The sequence below is a fragment of the Ranitomeya variabilis genome, chromosome 3 (assembly GCF_051348905.1).
Source record: "Ranitomeya variabilis isolate aRanVar5 chromosome 3, aRanVar5.hap1, whole genome shotgun sequence".
Lineage (NCBI taxonomy): Eukaryota > Metazoa > Chordata > Amphibia > Anura > Dendrobatidae > Ranitomeya > Ranitomeya variabilis.
The window spans coordinates 29,035,336-29,063,236 of record NC_135234.1 but is presented as its reverse complement, the minus strand read 5'-3'; the positions used below and the strand labels follow the sequence as shown (position 1 = coordinate 29,063,236).

At 43.8% G+C, this 27,901-nt stretch overlaps 1 protein-coding gene across 3 annotated transcripts in view; it reads left to right on the top strand.

The window, feature by feature from the left end:
* IGSF5 (immunoglobulin superfamily member 5) overlaps positions 1-27,901 on the top strand; it is an 88,885-nt gene that overhangs the window by 37,728 nt on the left and 23,256 nt on the right. For all 3 annotated transcript variants that reach the window (XM_077293861.1, XM_077293862.1, XM_077293863.1), the window contains 4 exons: positions 5,530-5,606; positions 10,744-11,067; positions 13,613-13,921; positions 14,168-14,299. In XM_077293861.1, the coding sequence (XP_077149976.1) occupies positions 5,552-5,606; positions 10,744-11,067; positions 13,613-13,921; positions 14,168-14,299 (820 nt within the window). In that variant the 5' untranslated portion in view covers positions 5,530-5,551. The remainder of the gene's footprint in view (positions 1-5,529; positions 5,607-10,743; positions 11,068-13,612; positions 13,922-14,167; positions 14,300-27,901) is intronic.

The following is a 27,901-nucleotide window of genomic DNA, read 5'->3' as shown; positions in this document are numbered from 1 at the left end:
GCCACTCCTCGAATGCCCACTTCATCGCCAAAAGCTCCCGATTACCGACGTCATAATTTCACTCGGCGGGCGAAAATTTTCGAGAAAAGAACGCACAAGGTCTCATCACTGAACAATCTGAACTTTTCTGCGACAAAACCGCCCCCGCTCCGATCTCGGAAGCATCAACTTCCACCTGAAAAGGAAGAGAAACATCAGGCTGGCACAACACCGGAGCAGAAGAAAAACGGCGCTTAAGCTCCCGAAAGGCCTCCACAGCAGCAGGAGACCAATCTGCAACATCAGCACCCTTTTTAGTCAAATCAGTCAAAGGCCTGACAACGCTAGAAAAACCAGTTATGAATCGACGATAAAAGTTAGCAAAGCCCAAAAATTTCTGAAGGCCCTTAAGAGAAGTCGGTTGCGTCCAGTCACAAATAGCCCGAACCTTCACAGGATCCATCTCAATAGAAGAGGGGGGAAAAATGTACCCCAAAAAAGAAATCTTCTGAACCCCAAAAACACACTTTGAACCTTTAACAAACAGAGAATTGGTCCGCAAAACCTGAAAAACCCTCCTAACTTGTTGAACATGAGATTCCCAGACATCCGAAAAAATCAAGATATCGTCCAAATACACAATCATAAATTTATCCAGATATTCACGGAAAATATTGTGCATAAAAGACTGAAAGACCGAAGGGGCATTTGACAGACCAAAAGGCATCACCAAATACTCAAAATGGCCCTCGGGCGTATTAAATGCGGTTTTCCACTCATCCCCCTGCTTAATTCGCACCAAATTATACGCACCGCGAAGATCAATCTTAGAGAACCACTTCGCCCCCTCAATGCGAGCAAATAAATCTGTCAGCAATGGCAAAGGATACTGATACTTGACTGTGATCTTATTCAAGAGTCTATAATCAATACAAGGTCTCAAAGAACCATCGCTTTTAGCTACGAAAAAGAACCCCGCTCCAAGAGGAGACGAAGAAGGACGAATATGTCCCTTTTCCAAGGACTCCCTAATATACTCTCGCATGGCAGCATGTTCAGGTACAGACAGATTGAATAGACGACCCTTAGGAAATTTACTGCCAGGGATCAAATCTATGGCGCAATCGCAATCTCTGTGAGGAGGAAGAGAATTAAGAGTAGATTCCTCAAAAACCTCACGATAATCAGACAAAAACTCAGGAATTTCAGAGGGAATAGATGAAGCAATGGAGACCAAAGATGTGTCCCCATGATTTCCCTGACATCCCCAGCTTAGTACAGACATTGTTTTCCAGTCAAGGACTGGGTTATGAGTTTGCAACCATGGCAATCCCAGCACCAACACATCATGTAGATTATACAGTACAAGGAAGCGAATCACCTCTTGATGGTCTGGAGTCATACGCATAGTCACTTGTGTCCAGTATTGTGGTTTATTACTAGCCAATGGTGTAGAATCAATACCCTTTAAAGGTATAGGAACTTCCAGAGGCTCTAGATCAAACCCACAGCGCCTGGCAAAGGACCAATCCATAAGACTCAAAGCGGCGCCAGAATCCACATACTCATCCGCAACAATAGAAGATAACGAACAAATTAGAGTTACAGACAAAATAAACTTGGACTGCAAAGTGCCAATAGCAGAGGATTTATCAACTTTCTTTGTTCGTTTAGAGCATGCTGATATAACATGAGTAGAATTTCCACAATAGAAGCACAAATGATTTTTGCGCCTATAAATCTGTCGTTCGCTTCTGGACAGAAAGCTATCACATTGCATACTCTGTGGTGCCTCTTCAGAAGACACCGCCAACTGGTGCACAGGTTTGCGTTCCCGTAAACGCCGATCAATCTGAATTGCCATTGTCATGGACTCATTCAGACCAGTAGGCGCAGGAAACCCCACCATGACGTCTTTTACAGCATCAGAGAGACCTTTTCTGAAAATTGCCGCCAGAGCGCACTCATTCCACTGAGTAAGCACAGACCATTTTCGAAATTTTTGGCAATATATTTCGGCTTCATCTTGCCCCTGAGAGAGGGCTATTAGGGCTTTCTCAGCCTGAATCTCCAAATTTGGTTCCTCATAAAGTAACCCCAAAGCCAGAAAAAACGCATCCACATTGAGCAACGCAGGATCCCCTGGTGCCAATGAAAATGCCCAATTTTGGGGGTCACCCCGCAGTAAAGAAATAACAATTTTTACTTGCTGGGCAGGATCTCCAGCAGAATGAGATCTCAGCGAAAGAAACAATTTACATTTGTATTTAAAATTTAGAAAACAAGATCGATCTCCAGAAAAAAACTCCGGTATAGGAATTTTAGGTTCAGACCGAGGAGCATGTAACAAAAAATCTTGTATATTCTGAACTTTAGAGGCAAGATTATTCAAATTGGTAGCCAGACTCTGGGGATCCATATTTCAACAGATAAAGTCTGAGCCATTCAGGGGTTAAGAGGAGAGGAAAACAGGAGACTGCAATTAGAGCTGGAGTGCAACTTCAGAGGAAGGAAAAAAAAAAAAAAAAAAAAAAAAAAAAAAAGGTTTCACACAGTTCCTTTTCTCTCCTGCTTCAGCCTATAGATTAAACATTTTGGCTGGCCATACTGTTATGGTTTCCAATGGCAAGGAAACATCAGAAGCATAGAATAAACGGACAAGCTCTCGGGTGATGGAAACTAGAGCTGACCGCGATGCTAAACCTACACACCACACTAGAAGCAGCCAGGGGGCATTCCTGCGTTGTCTCTAGATGCCGCGCGCCAGCCGGAGAACTAACTACCCCTGGTAGAAGAAAACACAGTCCTGGCTTGCCTCCAGAGAATGTCCCCACAGGAGATAGCAGCCCCCCACATATAATAACGGTGAGAGCAGATGAAAAGACACACGTAGTATGAAAGCAGATTTAGCACAGAGAGGCCCGCTAACTAAATAGCAGAAAGATACAACAGAGGACTTCGCGGTCAGCTGCAAAACCCTTCAAAACACCATCCTGAAATTACCTTAACTCATGTGACAACTCATGCCACTGGAGTGGTAATTTCAGCCCAACAAGAGCTTCCAGCTGCAGAGATTCACATAAGTGCAAACTGGACAAAACATACAAAAATAGACTTAAGGACTAAAGTGTCCAACTTAGCTGAGCAGAAAACTGGGAGCAGGAACATGCAACAGAATCACTCTGGATACATTGATGGCCAGCATTAGAATGACTGAGGAGCAAGGTTAAATAGGATACTCCCACATCCTGATAGGAACAGGTGAACTGAGAAGGCAAAGCTTGCAGGACACCAGTACCACAAGAGACCACCGGGGGAGCCCACGAACCGAATCACAACACTTCCTGTCACAGTCACACCCTGTACAACCGTGATCATTGTGCCCCTATTGAAAACCCCTTATAAGTAACTAGATGGTGGCCCGATTCTAACGTATCGGGTATTCTAGAATATGTAGGTAGTATATAGCACAGGCTACGTACTATATTGCACAGTGACATAGTATATAACACAACCGACGTAGTATATAACAGAGCTACGTAGTATATAACAGAGCTACGTAGTATGTAACACAGCGTACGTAGTATATAGCAGAGTTACGTAGTATATAACACAGCCACGTAGTGTATTGCACAGGTATGTAGTATATTGGTCAGCCACGTAGTATATAGCAGAGCCACGTAGTATATAACATAGCCACGTAGTATATAGCCGAGCCACGTAGTATATAACATAGCCAAGTAGTATATTGTAGAGGCACGAAGTATATTGCATAGCTACACAGTATATTGCACAGTCAACGTAGTATATAACAGAACCGACACAGCCACATAGTATATTGCACAGCTACGTAGTATATAACAAAGAGCACGTAGTATATTGCACAGCCACATAGTATATTGGACAGTCTCGTTGTATATTGCACAGTAACGTTGTATATTGCCCAGCTACATAGTATATAGCACAGAGATGTAGTATGTAACAGAGCCCACGCAGTATGTAACACAGCCCACGTAGTATATAGCAATGTGGGCACTATATGCGTGGTTAGAAAAGACTTAAAATAAAAAATAAACATATACTCACCTTCCGAAGGCCCCTTGAAGTCCTGGCGCCTGTGTACGGTGCACACGGCAGCTTCCGGTCCCACTTCCGGTCCCAGGGTTGGTATGAGCACAGGACCTGTGATGACGTCGTGGTCACATGACCGTGACGTCATGGCAGGTCCTTCTCGCATAGCATCCTTGGCACCGGAACCTGCCACTTGCACTGCCGAGGACAGCGTCCTTCGGAAGGTGAGAATAACCTTTTTTTATTATTATTATTTGTAACATTAGATCTTTTTACTATTGATGCTGCATACGCAGCATCAATAGTAAAAAGTTGGTCACAAAGGTTTAATAGCTGCGTTAACCGCGTGCATTACACCGCGGCATAACGCGGTCCGTTAACGCTGCCATTATCCCTGTGTGAGGGCTGACTGGTGGGGATTATGGAGCGGGCACTGACTGCGGGGAGGAAGTAGCCGCCATTTTGCCGCCGGACTGTGCCCGTCGCTGATTGGTCGTGGCTGTTTTGCAGCGACCAATCAGCGACTTGGATTTCCATGACAGACAGAGGCCGCGACCAATGAATATCCGTGACAGACAGACAGAAGGACAGACGGAAGTGACCCTTAGACAATTATATAGTAGATGCAGTTAGTACAAGTGGCCAAGAAGAGTGGGGGATGGGCAGTGACAACTGCTTTGTGCATATTTCTGGTGCAGAAGAAGAGTGGTTGTCAAGACTAATCAGTTGATAGCAGACTGCCTATACTATACCAGCACTCACTACTAGAATACTGCCCCCTAGTGACAAGAACATAAATAGACTGGGGTTGTCCTTAAGTTCCTGCACAGAAGTTTGGTGTTTCTCCAGTACTGTCCCTCATTGTCAGTACTCTCACATCCTGACAACCGACCGCTATCAGCCGCCACCATCTGCGAAACCTTTTGCAGTTTTACAACAAAATGACCAATTACTCTGACCTCTTCTCCTCCGTGCTGTAACACTTGGCCGTGGGCCCGGTTTTGGGACTGTGATCTTGGGAAGGTCACTCCCTGCAGCCGGTGTGCCCGGTACGGACAAGTCCTCGAACACAGCGGACGAGACAGGAACGTACAGGCCAGTCCTCTCCTTACAGCACGCTATCAATGAGGGATGTAGCAGAGCTGGACTTGTCATTCAGCTGATTCCTTTCTGCTTTCTACATTGTATGTGTGATGGGGATGAAAAGTCACTTAACTTTTTAGGATTAATATTTAGGACAAACCCGGCTGTTTTCTTCTAGATACAGCGCCACCCTTATCCTTAGGCCATGCCTGGTATTGCAACTCAAGTCCACATTCCACTATATCTGCGGCAGGTGGATGTAGTTTTTTTTTATAAAAATCTATAATCTATCAGATTGTAATAGAAAATGTTGAATTGCAAACATATTATAAAATGTTTAAATCTACGTAAAACATAATAATAGTAATAATAATCGTTATCATATTCTTCTTTCAGGAGGTGAAAGAATATAAATCTGATGGCCAGATACCAGAGGTATATTATATGGATAACCATTCTGTGCCTAATACAAGGTATTATATAGTATATAGTTATATTCCTTTACATAGGAGCAGTATTATAGTAGTTATATTCTTGTACATAGGAGCAGTATTATAGTAGTTATATTCTTGTACATAGGAGCAGTATTATAGTAGTTATATTCTTGTACATAGGATCAGTATTATAGTAGTTATATTCTTGTACATAGGGGCAGTATTATAGTAGTTATATTCTTGTACATAGGAGCAGTATTATAGTAGTTATATTGTTGTACATAGGGGCAGTATTATAGTAGTTATATTCTTGTACATAGGAGCAGTATTATAGTAGTTATATTCTTGTACATAGGAGCAGTATTATAGTAGTTATATTCTTGTACATAGGAGCAGTATTATAGTAGTTATATTATTGTACATAGGAGCAGTATTATAGTAGTTATATTATTGTACATAGGAGCAGTATTATAGTAGTTATATTCTTGTATATAGGAGCCGTATTATAGTAGTTATATTCTTGTACATAGGAGCAGTATTATAGTAGTTATATTCTTGTACATAGGGGCAGTATTATAGTAGTTATATTCTTGTACATAGGAGCAGTATTATAGTAGTTATATTATTGTACATAGGAGCAGTATTATAGTAGTTATATTATTGTACATAGGGGCAGTATTATAGTAGTTATATTCTTGTACATAGGGTCAGTATTATAGTAGTTATATTCTAGTATATAGGGGCAGTATTATAGTAGTTATATTCCTGTACATAGGAGCAGTATTATAGTAGTTATATTTGTGTACATAGGGGCTGTATTATAGTAGTTATATTCTTGTACATAGGGGCAGTATTATAGTAGTTATATTCCTGTACATAGGGGCAGTATTATAGTAGTTATATTCTTGTACATAGGGGCAGTATTATAGTAGTTATATTCTTGTACATAGGAGCAGTATTATAGTAGTTATATTCTTGTGTATAGGAGCAGTATTATAGTAGTTATATTCTTGTACATAGGAGCAGTATTATAGTAGTTATATTCTTGTACATAGGGGCAGTATTATAGTAGATATATTCTTGTACATAGGACAGTATTATAGTAGTTATATTCTTGTACATAGGGGGCAGTATTATAGTAGATATATTCTTGTACATAGGGGCAGTATTATAGTAGTTATATTCTTGTACATAGGGGGCAGTATTATAGTAGTTATATTCTTGTACATAGGGAGCAGTATTATAGTAGTTATATTCTTGTACATAGGAGGAGTATTATAGTAGGTATATTCCTGTACATAGGAGCAGTATTATAGTAGTTATATTCTTGTACATAGGACAGTATTATAGTAGTTATATTCTTGTACATAGGACAGTATTATAGTAGTTATATTCTTGTACATAGGACAGTATTATAGTAGGTATATTCCTGTATATAGGGGCAGTATTATAGTAGTTATATTCTTGTACATAGGGGGCAGTATTATAGTAGGTATATTCCTGTACATAGGAGCAGTATTATAGTAGTTATATTCTTGTACATAGTAGCAGTATTATAGTAGCTATATTCTTGTACATAGGAGCAGTATTATAGTAGTTATACTCTTGTACATAGGGGCAGTATTATAGTAGTTATGTTCTTGTACATAGGGGCAGTATTATAGTAGTTATATTCTTGTACATAGGGGCAGTATTATAGTAGTTATATTCTTGTGTATAGGAGCAGTATTATAGTAGTTATATTTTTGTACATAGGAGCAGTATTATAGTAGTTATATTCTTGTACATAGGGGCAGTATTATAGTAGTTATATTCTTGTACATAGGGGCAGTATTATAGTAGTTATATTCTTGTACATAGGGGCAGTATTATAGTAGTTATATTCTTGTACATAGGAGCAGTATTATAGTAGTTATATTCTTGTACATAGGAGCAGTATTATAGTAGTTATACTCTTGTACATAGGGGCAGTATTATAGTAGTTATGTTCTTGTACATAGGGGCAGTATTATAGTAGGTATGTTCCTGTACATAGGAGCAGTATTATAGTAGTTATATTCTTGTACATAGTAGCAGTATTATAGTAGTTATATTCTTGTACATAGGGGCAGTATTATAGTAGTTATATTCTTGTACATAGGAGCAGTATTATAGTAGTTATATTCTTGTGTATAGGAGCAGTATTATAGTAGTTATATTCTTGTACATAGGGGCAGTATTATAGTAGTTATATTCTTGTACATAGGGGCAGTATTATAGTAGTTATATTCTTGTACATAGGGGCAGTATTATAGTAGTTATATTCTTGTACATAGGAGCAGTATTATAGTAGTTATATTCTTGTACATAGGAGCAGTATTATAGTAGTTATACTCTTGTACATAGGGGCAGTATTATAGTAGTTATGTTCTTGTACATAGGGGCAGTATTATAGTAGGTATGTTCCTGTACATAGGAGCAGTATTATAGTAGTTATATTCTTGTACATAGTAGCAGTATTATAGTAGTTATATTCTTGTGTATAGGAGCAGTATTATAGTAGTTATATTCTTGTACATAGGAGCAGTATTATAGTAGTTATATTCTTGTACATAGGGGCAGTATTATAGTAGTTATATTCTTGTACATAGGGGCAGTATTATAGTAGTTATATTCTTGTACATAGGAGCAGTATTATAGTAGTTATATTCTTGTACATAGGGGCAGTATTATAGTAGTTATATTCTTGTACATAGGAGCAGTATTATAGTAGTTATATTCTTGTACATAGGGGCAGTATTATAGTAGTTATATTCTTGTACATAGGAGCAGTATTATAGTAGTTATATTCTTGTACATAGGGGGCAGTATTATAGTAGTTATATTCTTGTACATAGGGGCAGTATTACAGTAGTTATATTCTTGTACATAGGAGCAGTATTATAGTAGTTATATTCTTGTACATAGGGGCAGTATTATAGTAGTTATATTCTTGTACATAGGAGCAGTATTATAGTAGATATATTCTTGTACATAGGGGGCAGTATTATAGTAGTTATATTCTTGTACATAGGAGCAGTATTATAGTAGTTATATTCTTGTACATAGGGGCAGTATTATAGTAGTTATGTTCTTGTACATAGGGGCAGTATTATAGTAGTTATGTTCTTGTACATAGGGGCAGTATTATAGTAGTTATATTCTTGTACATAGGGGCAGTATTATAGTAGTTATATTCTTGTACATAGGGGCAGTATTATAGTAGTTATGTTCTTGTACATAGGGGCAGTATTATAGTAGTTATAATCTTGTACATAGGAGCAGTATTATAGTAGTTATGTTCTTGTACATAGGGGCAGTATTATAGTAGTTATAATGTTGTACATAGGAGCAGTATTATAGTAGTTATATTCTTGTACATAGGAGCAGTATTATAGTAGTTATATTCTTGTACATAGGGGCAGTATTATAGTAGTTATATTCTTGTACATAGGGGCAATATTATAGTAGTTATAATCTTGTACATAGGAGCAGTATTATAGTAGTTATATTCTTGTACATAGGGGCAATATTATAGTAGTTATGTTCTTGTACATAGGGGCATTATTATAGTAGTTATATCAGTTGTAAAGCTATAAAAACACCCTTATTTAATGTTGTCTCTATAGTCAGTAATTATGATATGCAGCATCTTTGTTAGATCATCACATCACTGCTTCAGCCAATCCCAGTTTGGATTGGCAGATATATATACACCGTATGTACAGTATATATATTTTTACATATAGATAGTAATAGTTAAAGCTATATTTATGTATTAAATTTGTATTAGGTTTTCTATTTTTTATTTATTCAAAGCCTATGTGTGAATTCTAGACCGCCCCTTTAATGGGAAGCATACCTGTGATACCAAGTAAAGAGACTCGGGAATACAATAACCATTGGTTTTTATGTCTTTTATTATTTTTGGACTTTGATATATTAGGATCATTTTAAGCTGCGCCCTCCTGTCCCTCTAGGAAATAGAAATTTGACAGTTTGACATTGTGCTAAACGCTGAACATTTGACAGTGAAAAATACAAAAAGAAAAACAGAAAAATAAGGAAAATGAGATTTTTACTGCAGAGGAAATAAAATGGTAAAATGTTGACACTTGTCAATGCAGATATAAATCAACAAATGTAATAAAAGCCAAATAGCAGAACCGCAGATGTGTGATGACTGATTAGAATTTAATGAGAGCAAGTACCTGCAGCCACCACTAGAGGGAGCACATTGCATTCAGATTTTTTAGTTCAATTATAGCTGTCCTCTTGCTCATCCCATGAGCTCCCTCTAGTGGTGACAGGATGTCATAACAATTATATCCTTTATCAAGTAAAAAACGCAGGTATATTCTAAATATAAAAAAAAATATTTTAAATGGCAAAATAGAATTGTGAATATTAACTTAAAGGGATCATTTCTTTTTAAAGATCTCAGTAGGAAATTGTGTCCATTCTACCAAGGGGCCCAATGGATTCTATGACTGTCTTTTGCACAAAGCTATTGTGAACTCTGACAACAAAATTTTGATGTCTATGGCCAATTTAAAAGATAGGCACATCTTCAGTGGCTTTTTTCCCCTTAAATGCATGTATTTAAGACTACCTGAGAGCCTGTCTGTGAGCTTCTTCTAACATGAGAGTTTATAACTTTTCTTCGCAGCTGAATTATAACTATAACATTCCACTCAACTTTTTTTTAAGGTCATATATCAGCAGAAAAGAGCTCAGAAGAAGATAGTGAAGAGTTAGAAACTCTTCTGTTAGATCAAGCTCACTGCAAAACACTCAGCTCATTCTGCAGCTGAGAATAGACAGTGCAACTCAGAGGCTATAGGAAGGAAATAGTAAAAACAATTCATGAAATACAATTTAGAAAATTATTTTCAGACAGAAATAAATGCATCTAGCGAAAACAAATGCCCCAAAAAGTCTGTACACCATTTTACATCAGAAATAATTTTACTTGTAATACCCTGCTTGACCACAGGGAGTGCTGATAAAAATCAGTAAGGTATGTGAGATATAATGATCTAAAGTGCCCTCTAGTGGTAAGCAAGAACACATGCGAAGATGACAGAATGACAAACTCTAGTTTGGGAAATGATGACATGTTCCTCTGATAATCTTTACTTTTTTGGCTTCTCGGCAGATTATGGGTTATGCTCCGACATCCTTGAAGGTCCAAAAAATGTTACTGTGCTCAGCGGCTCGAATGCCAGTTTCACGTGCACGGTGGGAGCTGGGTGGGAAGTTATCTCATGGTTCCTACAGACATACTTCATTGTCAATATAAATCCCAATGGGACCACCGTGAGCAAAGATCACAGCATCATTGTACAGAACAGCACCAACTCCATCACCGGAGCCTTCACCTCGGCGATAACCATTGTCAATGTCAATAAAAGTAACTCCGGAGTGGTGCGGTGCATCACCCTCTCCGCATCGTTTCAGGACGCCTACCTAACTGTGGAGGGTGCGTATGTTATATGGTCATTTACCATTAGTAGGACATGAAATGCAAGTGAAAAAATGTTTTATGCTTGTACTGGGTTTTATAGTTTTATTACATTGCTCTGTATTGCTTTATTGCTATGCACCCCCCATAATCCAGACTCCCGGGGTGTATAAGGTGACAACAACTGTCACTGTCCCAGAACGTCCAGGAGACTCCCACAAAATGTGTAAATCTGCACCTCTGGAAAAGTTGGAAAATCTCTCTGGGGCCTCCAAAGCCTCCTGAAACTTTTTGGAAAGCCAATTTTGGGAGATTTTGGTAGCCTAGCCCCCAAACACATGTTTAAGCGGCTTGGAAGAGGCATTAAGAATGGTGGTTTAAAAATGGGGCATGGTTCTAACAGAAATATTTTCAGCCGGACGAGCACTGTAGTAAGGCAGCACGAGGACAGAAGCCCCAGAATCAGTGTAGCACAGTAGTAGGAGGGACTGGATGCCCACAGGCTGGATAGTGATATAGACCAGCAGGGAGCATGTGCAGGAAGCAGAGGACAAGGGTCGGGTTTAGAGGTGGCCGAACCAATGAGAAGCTGTAACGATTCATTAATCAACTATTCGTAGTGTCTGTCTGGCAGAGCAGCGATCCCAGGGTGAAAGTTTCCATGTATTCATGCCCCCTGTTCAGACCATGACTCTTCATGCCTCTTACACTCCTGTCCTGTGTCCTCTGTGCATGTCATGGAGGCCTCCCAGAACCTGCTTTCCAGCAGATTTCAGGTGACTTTGGTAACTTTTGGGGTTACATGAAAACTCATCTGTGAGGTCTCTACTTTTTCTGGGAGCATCTTACACGTTCTGGAAGAGTTCACAAGTATGAGTAATGAAACTGTAGGAACATCCTCCTACAAAGGGTTAACCTATCTATCTACTTATTATCTATTATCTATGTATCATATATCTATCTATTAACTATCTATCATCTATCTACCTATTACCTATCCATTATATATTATCTATTATCCATCTATCTATCATCTATTATCTATCTGTAAGGGGCACGACCAGGGCAGTAGTCATGGCCGAACACTCCAGTGTATATGTGCCCTGGCCTCCCATTACATGAAAACATTGTCTATCACTTTCTATGCTGTCACTGTCACCTCTATTTTGCTGTAGGCTTCCATCAGTCGGTGTTATAAAGATTGAGACACAGTCTGGTTCAACTTTTAAATAAACAACTTTACTGTTTCCTATACGCAGTACATCCAGATTATTCGCAGTATTAACAACAGGATTCGCATTACACATATCTACTTCTTTCCCTGCACTTTCCTTTCTGTCACACAGCACACACCCGGGTCGAACCATGCCGCACAGTTCCTCTAAGTGCTCCCAATTCAGCTGTGCTACGGTTTTTCCTTAGTCTGTTTCGCACCAGACCAGAGAGTTTCTGTCCCCAAAGCCAGTTGCCACTTGGCAAGTGACCTGCCCTTCTGCACTGTACTTTGCGGTGACACAGCATACTCCTGTTCCAAGCTCACTGCTTCTGAGATTTGCCTCAGCTGTTTCGCCCTGGTACTGAGGGCATCTGCCCAAGCTATAAGCTGTCACATCATGGAGCTACCTGTGCCCCCACCCTGTCACTGTTTCTGTCCTGTGGGGACTGTCTGGGCACCCTGGCCCTTCTCCTCCTCATCAGGAAGTCCTCCCTGTCTTAACTGCAGCTGACCCCTCCTATAATGACTATGCACATTATTGTTCCCCCTCTAGTGTCCAAACTTCAATACTACACTTTCCCTATACACTATACATAGCAGCACAAATAAACAATAAACATTGAGCAAGAATGGTAATACACATAGTAGTGTAGCAGTACCAATAAAATACACATCTTTAGAAGAAGGGTAAAAGATATAGTAGTGTAGCGGTACCAATATAACATTATACCTAGACATATATATAATACAGACAACAGGGAAAGGAAGGGCACAACTAAAACATTGTCTACTCCCCTACATATCTATTATCTATCTATCTATTATCTATCTATCTATCTATCTATCTATCTATCTAGTATCTATCTATTATCTATCTATCCATCTATCATTTATCTATCTATCTAATATCTATCTATCCATCTATCTATTATCTATTTATCTACTATTTATCTATCTATCTATCTATCTATCTATCTATCTATCATCTATCTATTATCAATCTATCTATCTATTATCTATCTATCTACTATTTATCTATCTATCTATCTATCTATCTATCTATCTATATATTATCTATCTATCTATTATCTATCTATGTATTATCTATCTATCTATCTATCTATCTATCATCTATCTATCTATATATTATCTATCTATTATCTATCTATCTATTATCTATCTTTCATCTATCTATATACCTATTATCTATCTATTATCAATTTATCTATTATCTAACTATTATCCATCTACATATCATCTATTATCTATCTATCTCTCTATCTCCCTATCTATCCACCTATGCACTTGTCTACCTTCCGTATTAAATATTTTTCTCCTCTTCCTCAGTGAATGGCTCCATTCAGATAACAAATGGAAGTGTCATCGTGAAGCCGAACTCCAATGTCACCATGATTTGCCAAGCAGCGCAATGGTACCCAGCGCCAACCATCACCTGGCAGATAAATAATACCGCAGCAGATACTTTGTATTACTCCACTAGTTACACCACTGCAGCTAATGACTTTGTGACCGCTATAAGCACCTTTGAGATTAGCCCAGAAGAAGACATCAGCTTGACCTGTCTGGCCTCAATACAGACTCTGACCCATCCGCAATCCGCCACCGTCAGCATTACTGTAAGGGAACATATCCCAGGTAAGTCTGGCCCTTGGTTAGGTTATCCTCCAACCAGGGTTGTCCTCGGGGCCAGGGGTGTCCTAGGAGGTCTAATCTGGTGATGATGCAAACCAACATAATTGTCCCTCCAAAAAAAGACATGTCTGGACCTTGAATTCAAATTTTAGCTCTAAGTGGCCGCCACCAATCCCATCGTTGGATTATGGAGCGCTTTCTGTGCTATCCATTTGTGGGGGAAGAATTATACATTATTGTCTTTTTTAGGGAGCAGCTCTACACTGAGCCAGACGGACATTATCCTGATCGCTGTCTTCGGGTCTCTCGGAGGATTACTGCTCATCGCTCTCATCATCGTGCTTATCATATATTGTAGAAAGAAAAAAAAGAAGAAATCAGGTAAATAAATAGTGAATCCACATCGACATGAAATATGACGTCTGACTCCGGTGTGAGGATTATTTTAGGAAAAACATTATAAGGAATGGAGCAGCGGTTACCATGCAAGATTTATTTCATCAATGCTTTATTACAGTCCAGGAACAGAAAAACCACATAAAAGGCTTCTGAGGCTGCAGATACGTGGGCTTGTTCTAAACAAGGTCGTCCATTGTTTAACTAGATTAATTCTCTGTCACTTCAGTAACATCTATCTATCTATTTATCATCTATCTATCATCTATTAATTATCTATCTATCATTTATTTATCTCATATCTATTATCTATCTATCATCTAGCTATTATCTATCTATTATCTATCTATTTATCATCTATCTATTATCTATCTAGATATTATCTATCCATTATCAATCTATTATCTATTTATCATCTATCTATCTATCTATCTATCTATCTATCTATCTATCTATCTATCTATCTATTTATCATCTATCTATCATCTATTAATTATCTATCTATAATCTATTTATCTCGTATCTATCTATTATCTATCTATCTATCTATCTATCTATCTATCTATCTATCTATCTATCTATCTATCTATCTATCTATCTATCTACAGTTGTGGCCAAAAGTATTGACACCCCTGCAATTCTGTCAGATAATACTCAGCTTCTTCCTGAAAATGATTGCATTAGGTACCTGTGGCACCTAACAGGTGTTGGCAATAACTAAATCACACTTGCAGCCAGTTGACATGGATTAAAGTTGACTCAACCTCTTTCCTGTGTCCTTGTGTGCACCACATTGAGCATGGAGAAAAGAAAGAAGACCAAAGAACTGTCTGAGGACTTGAGAAACCAAATTGTGAGGAAGCATGAGCAATCTCAAGGCTACAAGTCCATCTCCAAAGACCTGAATGTTCCTGTGTCTACCGTGCGCAGTGTCATCAAGAAGTTTAAAGCCCATGGCACTGTGGCTAACCTCCCTAGATGTGGACGGAAAAGAAAAATTGACAAGAGATTTCAACGCAAGATTGTACGGATGTTGGATAAAGAACCTCGACTAACATCCAAACAAGTTCAAGCTGCCCTGCAGTCCGAGGGTACAACAGTGTCAACCCGTACTATCCGTCGGCATCTGAATGAAAAGGGACTGTATGGTAGGAGACCCAGGAAGACCCCACTTCTTACCCCGAGACATAAAAAAGCCAGGCTGGAGTTTGCCAAAACTTACCTGAAAAAGCCTAAAACATTTTGGAAGAATGTTCTCTGGTCAGATAAGACAAAAGTAGAACCTTTTGGGCAAAGGCATCAACATAGAGTTTACAGGAAAAAAAGAGGCATTCAAGGAAAAGAACACGGTCCCTACAGTCAAACATGGCGGAGGTTCCCTGATGTTTTGGGGTTGCTTTGCTGCCTCTGGCACTGGACTGCTTGACCGTGTGCATGACATTATGAAGTCTGAAGACTACCAACAAATTTTGCAGCATAATGTAGGGCCCAGTGTGAGAAAGCTGGGTCTCCCTCAGAGGTCATGGGTCTTCCAGCAGGACAATGACCCAAAACACACTTCAAAAAGCACTAGAAAATGGTTAGAGAGAAAGCACTGGAGACTTCTAAGGTGGCCAGCAATGAGTCCAGACCTGAATCCCATAGAACATCTGTGGAGAGATCTAAAAATGGCAGTTTGGAGAAGGCACCCTTCAAATATCAGGAACCTGGAGCAGTTTGCCAAAGAAGAAAGGTCTAAAATTCCAGCAGAGCATTGTAAGAAACTCATTGATGGTTACCGGAAGCGGTTGGTCGCAGTTATTTTGGCTAAAGGTTGTGCAACCAAGTATTAGGCTGAGGGTGCCAATACTTTTGTCTGGCCCATTTTTGGAGTTTTGTGTGGAATGATCAATGTTTTGCTTTTTGCTTTATTCTCTTTTGTGGTTTTCCATTTAAGACAAATTAAATGAAGATAATAATACCAAAGAATTTGTGTTTGCAATCATTTTCAGGAAGAAACTGAGTATTATCTGACAGAATTGCAGGGGTGTCAATACTTTTGGCCATAACTGTATAACTGTATCTTTCTATCTATTTTATATATATTGTAGCATAGCACCCACTACGTGTCTTGGGGGACACTCGCTTGGCACGGGATTAAAGCACTTGGGCACGGTTTTCTATCAAAACACAGTCTTTTCGGTTTATTTTACACAACATAAACCACATCCACAGGAACTTAGTAACAGCTTGAACATTATCTGGACATATTCAACTTTACCACAGTACGTCTCTGACCCCGGTCAGCAATACACATGGTTTTCAGACCATTACCCGTTGGCAACCTTCACGGGTTCCTGGACACCTCTTGGCCTCTGAGGTGCCCATACACAATGTCTCTCACTCTGACCCCGGTCAGTACAAACACGAATCTCCATTCGATACCTGTTGGTGCCGCACAGGTTCTCGGATACCTCTCTTCACCAGAGGCATCCTTCAGACGTTCACACTCTATCTTTCCTTTTCTCTGACCCCGGTCAGGAATATACACGAATCTCCATTCGTTACCTGCCATTGCTGCACAGGTTCTCGGATACCTCTCTCCACTAGAGGCATCCTTCCGACATTCTCACACTGACCCCGGTCAGTACAAACACGGATCTCCATCCGTTCCACAGTCTCGTCTGTGCGAGGTCCAGAGCCCCCGCCATGTGCTCTTCAGGGAGCCGACACTCCCAACACATGGGGCTCTCTCCAGGATCTTCCAACACAACCATCCAGATCCACACACAGAGCCCATGTGACCAAACCTCAGTCACATTATATGCTACTAACCACTCCCCTAGATCGGAGTGTGTTTGGCTAGTCTGACCCTCCCATCTCTCAGATCTAGCCCTGCCAATCTCCCTAGCTAAACAACACACACAATTCACTTATCATCATCATCCTTGCTTCAGATTGACAGTGCAGAGTCTCCCTCTGCGACACACACACCGGCCATTCACCATAATGCCGGACTTTGACTCACCACCACACTTATATCTGTGATTATCATGCAATCCTATGGCCTCCATACGCCTCTATGCACACTCTGGGAAGCTCATACAGCGCCCCCTACCTACAACATAGGTCACTATACTACAATATATATATATATATATATATATATATATATATATATATATATATATATATATATATATATATATATATCTGTCTGTCTATCTATCATCTATCTATTGTCTATCTATTGTGGTAGTTCAACTCACTCAGCGGTACATGGAGGTAGAAAACAGGAACACTATATCTTTAAATCTTCAGTAGGTTTATCATATGGTTGCATAAACCAACAAGAAGGGAAAAATAAAACACAACCTTTCAGGCAAAAACAGGAAAAAAAATGCTGTGCACAGTCGATACACTTGTGGGTAGCTGCCGGCTCTGGAGCAACATAGGTTCAGTGTTTTCTTCTCAGGACACAAACCACTGGAGATCCTCTCTCCAGCCCTGCTGAAACAAGACTGCCTCTGTAACCCAGCTATTTAAGGGTACCGTCACACAGTACCATTTTGATCGCTACGACGGCACGATCCGTGACGTCGCAGCGATCGTATGAATATCGCTCCAGCGTCGTAGACTGCGGTCACACGTTGCAATCACGGCGCTGGAGCGATGCCGAAGTCCCCGGTAACCAGGGTAAACATCGGGTAACTAAGCGCAGGGCCGCGCTTAGTAATCCGATGTTTACCCTGGTTACCAGCGTAAACGTAAAAAAACAAACCGTACATACTCACCCGTCGGTGTCCTTCAGGTCCCTTGCCGTCTGCTTCCTGCTCTGAGTGCAGCCGTACACTGAGAGCAGAGCGCAGCACCGCTGTGATCTGCTCTCACTTTCCGGCCGGCACTCAGAGCAGGAAGCAGACGGCAAGGGACCTGAAGGACACCGACGGGTGAGTATGTACGGTTTGTTTTTTTACGTTTACGCTGGTAACCAGGGTAAACATCGGATTACTAAGCGCGGCCCTGCGCTTAGTTACCCGATGTTTACCCTGGTTACAAGCGAAGACATCGCTGGATCACTGTCACACACAACGATCCAGCGATGTCAGCGGGTGATCAAGCGACAAAAGAAAGTTCCAAATGATGTGCTACGACGTACGATTCTCAGCAGGGTGTCTGATCGCAGTAGCGTGTCAGACACTGCGATATCGTAACGATATCGCTAGAACGTCACGAATCGTACCGTCGTAGCGATGGAAATTTCAATGTGTGACGGTACCCTAAGGCTCAGACAACACCCTGGGGTGGAGATAAGGTAGACATCCTCCCACCCGCTCTATGGATGTCCTCATAAAAGCCAGCCCATTATATAAATTAGCTTAACCCTCACATCACTTAGTGTGCTGGAGGAAAAAACTCTGGGTTTATATCACTGACGCCATTAAGCGTAGTGACACATATCTCCCCTCCAGCACTTAACCAGTCTATCTATCTATCTATCTATCTATCTATCTATCTATCTATCTATCTATCTATCTATCTATCTAGCCCTGGTGCAAAATGTGGACCTGGGCCCCCACCTACATGTTTGCCAGATGTGTGAACCTTTGTAGCATTCCTTATCCTATGAAGATATATGTGTTTGCCCTGCCATGTAATCAGGTCCCCGATCCTAGTCCCTTCTTGAATCAATATCCCCATTCTAGGCTCCTTCCTGGTATAATTTCTTCATCCAAGGCCCCTTTTAGTAATAATTTCCCCTATCCCGTGTCCCTTCCTGGTAAAATGTCCCCTATACTTCCTGGTATAATGTCCTCCATTATGTCCCCCTTATATGTATAATGTCCACCATCCGGTGCCCCTTCCTGGTATAATATTCCACATCTTAGTCCCCTTTCATTGTTTAATTATTATTATTATTATTTATTATTATTATTATTATTATAGCACCATTTATTCCATGGTGCTTTACATGTGAGAAGGGGTATACATAGTCCTCAGACACACATCCAGCTGAAATAGACGCTGACTTTGGAGGGCCCCCCTCTAGCACAGGTCCGGTTATGGTCGCACCCACAAGCTAAGTAGACAGTTTTAATTTCGTAAGCCCCGGTAATTTGAGTAGTAAATAGAATTCAATGTACATTTCCTGGTGGTCTAGGGTAGAGATTGAGATTCATTTTACAATCCTGGTGGTCTAGGGTAATGAATTACATTAATTTCACAATTCCTGGTGGTCTAGGATAGCGAATGAGATAAACTTTACATTTTGCAGAGTAGTTTATGAGATTCATTTTTGCATCTTGTGGTATTATAGGATTGTGAATGAGATTCATGTTTAATTCCTGGTGGTCCACGGTAGTTTATGAGCAATTTTACATTCCTGGTGGTCTATAAATGTTATATTCCTTAATGGTCTAAGGGTGTGAGTTACCGTAGATACATTTTACGTCTGTTAGTGGACTAGGGTAGTAAATGAAATTATTTATATTCCCTAGTGGTCTAGAATAGTTGTTTTTATTAACTCTCCATTCCCTCGTTATCTAGAGCAGTGAATGTGATTAGTTATATTGGGATTAAATCCACTACATGATCCAGAAATCCAAAATGGTTTATTTATATCATTCTAATTAACATTTCTTGTACAGACAGACATGTAGTGCTGGGGTAAGGTAATGAAAAAGACCTACGTGTTTCAAATTAATCGTTCTTACTTATGGCATAAAAACAACCACATAAAACATCACTGTGGGGGCCATCTCACAGGGGCCCTCATAAAGTGCAGGGACTACTGAGTGGTCCATCATACAGCGCGGGTTCTTCTGTAGGGGCCATTATACAGTGTGGGGACTACTGTGGGGGTCATTATACTGTTTTTAAGGGGAGCATTGAAGACATTATACTGTATATAGGGGAGCTGTGGGCCCATCATACTATAGAGGAGCTGTGGGCTCAATATATCGTGTATAGGGGAGCTGTAGGCCCATCATTCTGTGTATAGGGGAGCTGTAGGCCCATCATTCTGTGTATAGGGGAGCTGTAGGCCCATCATTCTGTGTATAGGGGAGCTGTGGGCCCATCATACTATATATAGAGGAGCTATGAGCCCAATATATTGTGTATAGGGGAGCTGTAGCCCCATCATTCTGTGTATAGGGGAGCTGTGGCCCATCATACTGTTTATGGTGAGCTACGGGTGCATTATACTGTGTATAAAGGAGTTGTAGGCCCATCATACTGTGTATAGGGTAGCGTATAGGGTAGTGGTGGGCCACCATACTGTGTATAGGGGAGCTGTGAGCCCATCATACTATGTATAGGGGAGCTGTGGGCCCATCACACTGAGTATAGGGGAGCTGTCGGCCTATCATACTGTGTATAGGGGAGCTGTTTGCCCACTATACTGTGTATAGGGAGCTGTGAGCCTATCATACTGTTTTTAGGGGAGGTGTGAATGCATTATACTGTGTATAGGGGAGTTGTAGGCCCATCGTACTGTGTATAGGGGATCTGTGGGCCCATCATATTGTGTATAGGGGATCTGTGGGCCCATCACACTGAGTATAGGGGAGCTGTGCACACATCATACTGTGTATAGGGGAGCTGTGGGCCCTTCATACTGTATATAGGGGAGCTGTTGGCCTATCATATTGTGTATAGGGGAGTTGTAGGTCCATCATACTGCATAGCTCCCAACCGTCCCTCATTGTGCGGGATTGTCCCGGATTTCATTCTTTGTCCTGCTGTCCAGCGCAGGACGCTGTGATCCCGGGAGACAGCAGGAGACCTCCCATCACGCCCCCTTTTGTTAGGCCACGCCCCTTCCCCTGTATGTTCCTGAGTCTCCCAGCGTCACTGTTCAGAGAGGGAGAGAGGGGAGTGACACCCTTCTAGTTTCAGTTTGAGGTACGTAATTAGTAACACAGCCGAACACAGCCTGGGTGCCAGCGGCAATGTAAGCAGCAGACCAGAGTGTGAGTGGACTGCTGGAGCTGCTAATTATAATGCCTGGCTAATAATAATCGTGCGGAATGAGAGAGGGGCTGAGCAGGGAGGGACGGACACACTCACAGCCTCCCTCTGTTTGCCTCGGCTGCTCAGTGCTCACTGCTGTGTTCTTATTGCAGAGCGCCCAGTGTGAGTGAGTAGTCGATGTCACAGATCGGTGACTCACTGACACGTCTGTCTCCAGTCAGTGCATTTGAGGAGGAGCAGCTGCAGCTCCCACGGGGAGGGTGACGACACGACGCTATTGTGGCTGCTATTTCCCCACGCATAAAAGGGCTACCAAAGCCCCTGTGACAGTCTGACACTGTATCATCATGTGCTATGAGACAGCAAATCATGGCACAATTAATTCATTGCTCTACACAAAAATTACAAGCAGCTCCGCTCGGTACACAGACACACACGTGGCTCCACTCGGTGCACCTCGTACACACGCGGCTCCGCTTGGTAGGCTCTGCTCGGTACACCTCGTACACACACACACGCGGCTCCGCTCGGTACACCTCGTACACACACACGCGGCTCCGCTCGGTACACCTCGTACACACACACGCGGCTCCGCTCGGTACACCTTGTACACACACACAAGCGGCAGCGCTCGGTACACCTCACACACACACACACACGGCTTCGCTCGGTTCACCTCGTACACACATACGGCTCCGCTCGGTACACCTCGTACACATGCGGCTCCGCTCGGTACACCTCGTACACACACACACGCGGCTCCGCTCGGTACACCTCGTACACACACACACACGCGGCTTCACTCGGTTCACCTCGTACACACACGCGGCTCCGCTTGGTACACCTCGTACACACACACACGCGGCTCCGCTCGGTACACCTCGTACACACACACACACGCGGCTTCACTCGGTTCACCTCGTACACACACGCGGCTCCGCTTGGTACACCTCGTACACACACACACGCGGCTCCGCTCGGTACACCTCGTACACACACACACACACACACGCGGCTTCGCTCGGTTCACCTCGTACACACACACACGCGGCTTCGCTCGGTTCACCTCGTACACACACGCGGCTCCGCTCGGTACACCTCGTACACACACACACGCGGCTTCGCTCGGTTCACCTCGTACACACACACACACGCGGCTTCGCTCGGTTCACCTCGTACACACACGCGGCTCCTCTTGGTACACCTCGTACACACACACACACACGCGGCTCCGCTCGGTACACCTCGTACACACACACACACACGCGGCTTCGCTCGGTTCACCTCGTACACACACGCGGCTCCGCTCGGTACACCTCGTACACACACACACACACGCGGCTTCGCTCGGTTCACCTCGTACACACACGCGGCTCCGCTCGGTACACCTTGTACACACGCACACACACACGGCTTCGCTCGGTTCACCTCGTACACACACGCGGCTCCGCTCAGTACACCTCGTACACACACTCGGCTCCGCTGTATAGATCAGCTGAGATGCTCAGTTCAGAGCGGGCTCAGCGCCGGAGCCCGCGCTGAAACAGGGTTTATTACCTATGTCGTACTATTACGGCATAGGTAATAAAGCAGTTAAAGAACAGCACCAGAATGAAGGGGGGGGCATATACCAAGATAAGGGATATATTACCAGGATGGGGATATATATACCAAGATGAGGCCCAGTATAAGGGACATATACCAGTGTGTGTATATAGATAGACTAGCTATTGAACCCGTTCTACGCCCGGGTGGCGAGCATTTATATTGGTATATGGTCTCCATTCTGATATGTACTGCTTCTGCAGTGCCCCCACCGCCGCAGGGCCGAGGGGTACCCGGTACCGGGCCTCTGAGTCTCTGCTCTGGGGTTGTCAGGGTGGCTAGACCCGGTCCGTGGCCCTGCCGAGGGGCGCCCAATAAAGGAAATGACAGTTCGGTGTGTAGTGCAGGACGCAATCAATCACAAGGACACAGGGGTGCAGTCTCTTTACCTCTTTACTGAAGGTCTCTGGGTCCTCAGTCCGGAATACGGTTCACCAGGCTGTGCAAGTCCGGCCGGTCCAATGACACCTTCGGAGTTCTCTTTGCAGGTGGAAATCTGTGCCTTCCTGCTAGCGCTATGTGTTGTGGTCCTCCCCTGCTGTGCTTACGGGACAGTCCCCACAACTGTTGTGTCTGTTTCTCGTGTTCCCTCACAACTCGATTAGATGATGTTCTGCTAATCCTCCGTCCCTCCCTGATGTTACGGTTGGGACGCACCCGTATGACGGGTAGGCTCGGAGCTCTTCCGGGACCCTAGGGTCGCCCCTCTCCACAGGTTGCCCCCTATGTCTGCGTAGGTGATTTAGGTGAGACAGCCCGCCTGTGACTGACTGTCCTGCCGTTGGTTTGAAGTATGGCTTAGAGCTCTGTACTTCCTCGGCGTTCCGGCCGCCGGTTGTTTGCGCCTCAGTAGGATGTTGCCTCGGTCTTACAGCACGACTCCTACTGGAATTCTCCTTCTTGCTTTGATCTCGTTTCTCACTCAGCACAATAAATCTCTCTTCTTATCCTTTCTTGGGGCACCGCCGCTATACTGAGCAGGCACGGTCCCGTGACGTTCTTTCTCATTGCCAGGCCTCTGTCAGGATCCCACCCCTGACAGGGACCCTACCGAATCTTCCCCCACAACACCCTCTGCCACAGGGTGTTGCCTGGTTCCAACCCAGTCAGCTTTCTGTCTAACTTCCTGCCTGACCCCCAGTTTTACCAGACTGTGAGGAGTGGCCTAATGAATAGTACCCTTAGCTCCCCCTGGAGGCCCGACTGTGAAATGTATTGGTGTATGTGATACCTGGTCAGATGAACTCCTTCAGTGCCATTAGACGTACCATAGCCCCCCTTAGTGGCGGAGCAACAGTACTGCAACGACCAGGACTCTGGGGCGCTGCACTCCCCCCCCGGTTAAATCCAGTACTCCTGGACTGGGAAGAAAACAACAATACATATCAGCAAAAAGACATACAATTTTTGTGAGTGCAATAACAATAAGCATATTTGAACAGAGCTTCCCTTTATGGGAGGTGAGGACACTTGAACGTTACAAACATGGTTACTTATTTTTAAATAACTTACTATAAATAACTTTTCTTGCCCAACCGGGTATTCTACTAAGTGCAAAATTTTTGAACAATAATTTAACATTGCCTTTAAGGATGTACACTCTGAATCCACTAAAGACCTTCTTATAACACATTATAAGGCTTAAGCAACTGTGCTACATTCTCCTACTTTAAGTCTGCAGGACCGCCTGTCCTAACTGCTCCAGACCTACTGCCTCTCCTTTCTGTTACAGGACCGCTCCTTTCTGCCCGAGCCTACTGTCCTTCCACTACTATACACAGTATAGAACATGTTTTTCTTTCAGTTCAAGATCACTGAGCCATCTCTGTATGGCTCCTGGGAGGACTCACTAACTAACCCCATACGGGTTCACTTCTCTGTCCTCATTCCTCTATCAACATCATTAAACATTTCTTACAATTAACTCGTTGGTTACATATAACTTCTTCACATTAGCATCATTACTTTCTCTTTTAAGACATTATCACCATCTAACTGTCTTAAGGCAATACTTTTCTTAATTGCAACATGTGAACATCCCCTTTAAGAGGGGACCAAGTCTCTATGAGGTAGTGCAACTTTTCAAGCTGCAAGTCCGTATGCAGCAAGGACTCTGGTGCTGTTTCCAGGAACAGTTTCTTCGCAAAGAGTCCATCTTTTATGTAAAACCAGTAGGGAGCACCTTTAAGAAGGTGCAAACTATATACAAGGAGTTTGTATCATGCATTGTTCATGATTCAGCAGTTCTTTGATAACTTGTGCAAAATGTAGAAAACAAACAAAAAGGAATAGGGATCCCGGGTCAACAAAGGGATCCCTTTAAGAGTTAACCCTGGACGGGTTTTAGCAGCAAAACAGTGAAAAGTTAAACAGTTAATTGAACTATTTACATGTTCAGAAGATAAAGGCACTTATTTGAACCACTCAGGAGGCAGCACCGGCGGAGGCAACCCCTTTGGGTATTGCAAGCCGCCCGGTACTGCATAAGGGGGTCTGTTGTCCCATCTGGGGGTCTGTGTACCCACAGTCTTCAGTTCTGGGGCAGCAGGAACACCGGTCACCTGAGGAGGTGCCTCCTTGGCCACGACAGCGGTGGAGGTCATAATGCTGCAAGTCGTGGTCTTTACAATTGTGCATGTTGGGGTGACCACGGTGGTCTCAGTGGTGATCGTAGGCCGACCACAAGGGGGCACCTTGGCTACGGGGGACAGCTTTTCCGGCACCTTAGTCAGGGTTTCCATCGACTTCCTCTTGCGGACATTTAAAGCGAACCACCCCTTCTCCCCAAAGTGCCGGGTGTAGGTAATTTCGTCCCCTGGGTAGAGGTCCCGGTCCGGGTGACCCTCCCTCAAGTGAGACTCGACATCCCTCCGGTTGACAAACACTTCCGCATACAGGCCCGGCTCTTTAATGAAGCCCCAGCCTCCGCGGAGTTTGAAGGTGACGACGGTGCCCTGCCTGCGAGGGGCCTGGTGAGCGGCGGGGTCCTTGCGGGCCCGGTCCTTGACCGCCAAGTCTTTTTGGTGGTAGGCCTCTAGCCCGGCCTGGTATTCTCTTTCCTCCTCCTTCCACTGTTGTTCTAGCTGGACCTGATATTCCTTCCAGCTTAGGGCCTGTACCATCTCTCCCTCCTGGGTCTTCACCCCGGGGAACCCCATAAGGTTGGATCCTGGGTTCACCCAGCGGCACACTGTGCGCTCTGCGCGGACCTCACACAGCAGGGGAGTGGGTGGAATCGGGGCTTTCAGGCGGTGTTCCAGACCCGTGGGTTCCTCCCATGGCAACAGGCGCTGGAGTCTATGGGTCCCAGGGAGAGAGGGTGCCGCAACGGGGCCTATTAACAAGCCCTCGGCCGGCGGGACGGGGTCGGCGGACTCACCAGCCGATGCAGGCTCCTCCTCTGCGGCGGGTTCCTCTGGCGGTGTCGGTGAGGACCTCAGCGGCAGCTCCGGTAGCGGTATAGGATCCGGTGCCAGAGGATCTTCTTCCGGCGCTACCTGGTGCGGAGCCTGGGCCTTCACCTTTCAGCTGAAGGAGCTGGTCGAGCAAGTCCTCCATCTCAGCCTGCAGGAAGTCCGTGCTGTCCGTGGAGAATTGGCTGCGGTGCTCATCCGGGTAGTTGGGGAAGACCTCCGCTTCAACCCCACATTCGGGTTCTGAGCTGCTGGCCATGGCGTCCTCCACGTGGGTCACTTCCTGATCTTTTTCCCGCTCTCTTCTTCGTGGGCGGTTCCGTTTCTTCTTCCTCCGCCCACCATTGAGGATTAGGAGGCGGATCTCTGCTGCTGACGGACACGTCCTCACGGTGCAGAAATATTTAGACTGGGCGGCCATTGTCTTTCGCGCTCTTCAGCTTGTCTACGCCCACTCCACGCCCCTCTTCTTCTCCTGTGCTCTCCTCAGGGCGCTGTAATGGCGGATTTTGGCGGTAAATGGCAACACACAGTCTTTGCAGTAAAGTACAGTCCAAGCACAGTAAATCACAGTTCCAAGGCACACATGACCTGATTCTTCAGGCTTAAGTAGATCCTGTTCGTGACGCCAAGTTTGCAGCGCCCCCACCGCCGCAGGGCCGAGGGGTACCCGGTACCGGGCCTCTGAGTCTCTGTGTGTATATAGATAGACTAGCTATTGAACCCGTTCTACGCCCGGGTGGCGAGCATTTATATTGGTATATGGTCTCCATCCTGATATGTACTGCTTCTGCAGTGCCCCCACTGCCGCAGGGCCGAGGGGTACCCGGTACCGGGCCTCTGAGTCTCTGCTCTGGGGTTGTCACGGTGGCTAGACACGGTCCGTGGCCCTGCCGAGGGGCGCCCAATAAAGGAAATGACAGTTCGGTGTGTAGTGCAGGACGCAATCAATCACAAGGACACAGGGGTGCAGTCTCTTTAACTCTTTACTGAAGGTCTCTGGGTCCTCAGTCCGGAATACGGTTCACCAGGCTGCGCAAGTCCGGCCGGTCCAATGACACCTTCGGAGTTCTCTTTGCAGGTGGAAATCTGTGCCTTCCTGCTAGCGCTATGTGTTGTGGTCCTCCCCTGCTGTGCTTACGGGATAGTCCCCACAACTGTTGTGTCTGTTTCTCGTGTTCCCTCACAACTCGATTAGATGATGTTCTGCTAATCCTCCGTCCCTCCCTGATGTTACGGTTGGGAACGCACCCGTATGACGGGTAGGCTCGGAGCTCTTCCGGGACCCTAGGGTCGCCCCTCTCCACAGGTTGCCCCCTATGTCTGCGTAGGTGATTTAGGTGAGACAGCCCGCCTGTGACTGACTGTCCTGCCGTTGGTTTGAAGTATGGCTTGGAGCTCTGTACCTCCTCGGCGTTCCGGCCGCCGGTTGTTTGCGCCTCAGTAGGATGTTGCCTCGGTCTTACAGCACGACTCCTACTGGAATTCTCCTTCTTGCTTTGATCTCGTTTCTCACTCAGCACAATAAATCTCGCTTCTTATCCTTTCTTGGGGCACCGCCGCTATACTGAGCAGGCACAGTCCCATGACGTTCTTTCTCGTTGCCAGGCCTCTG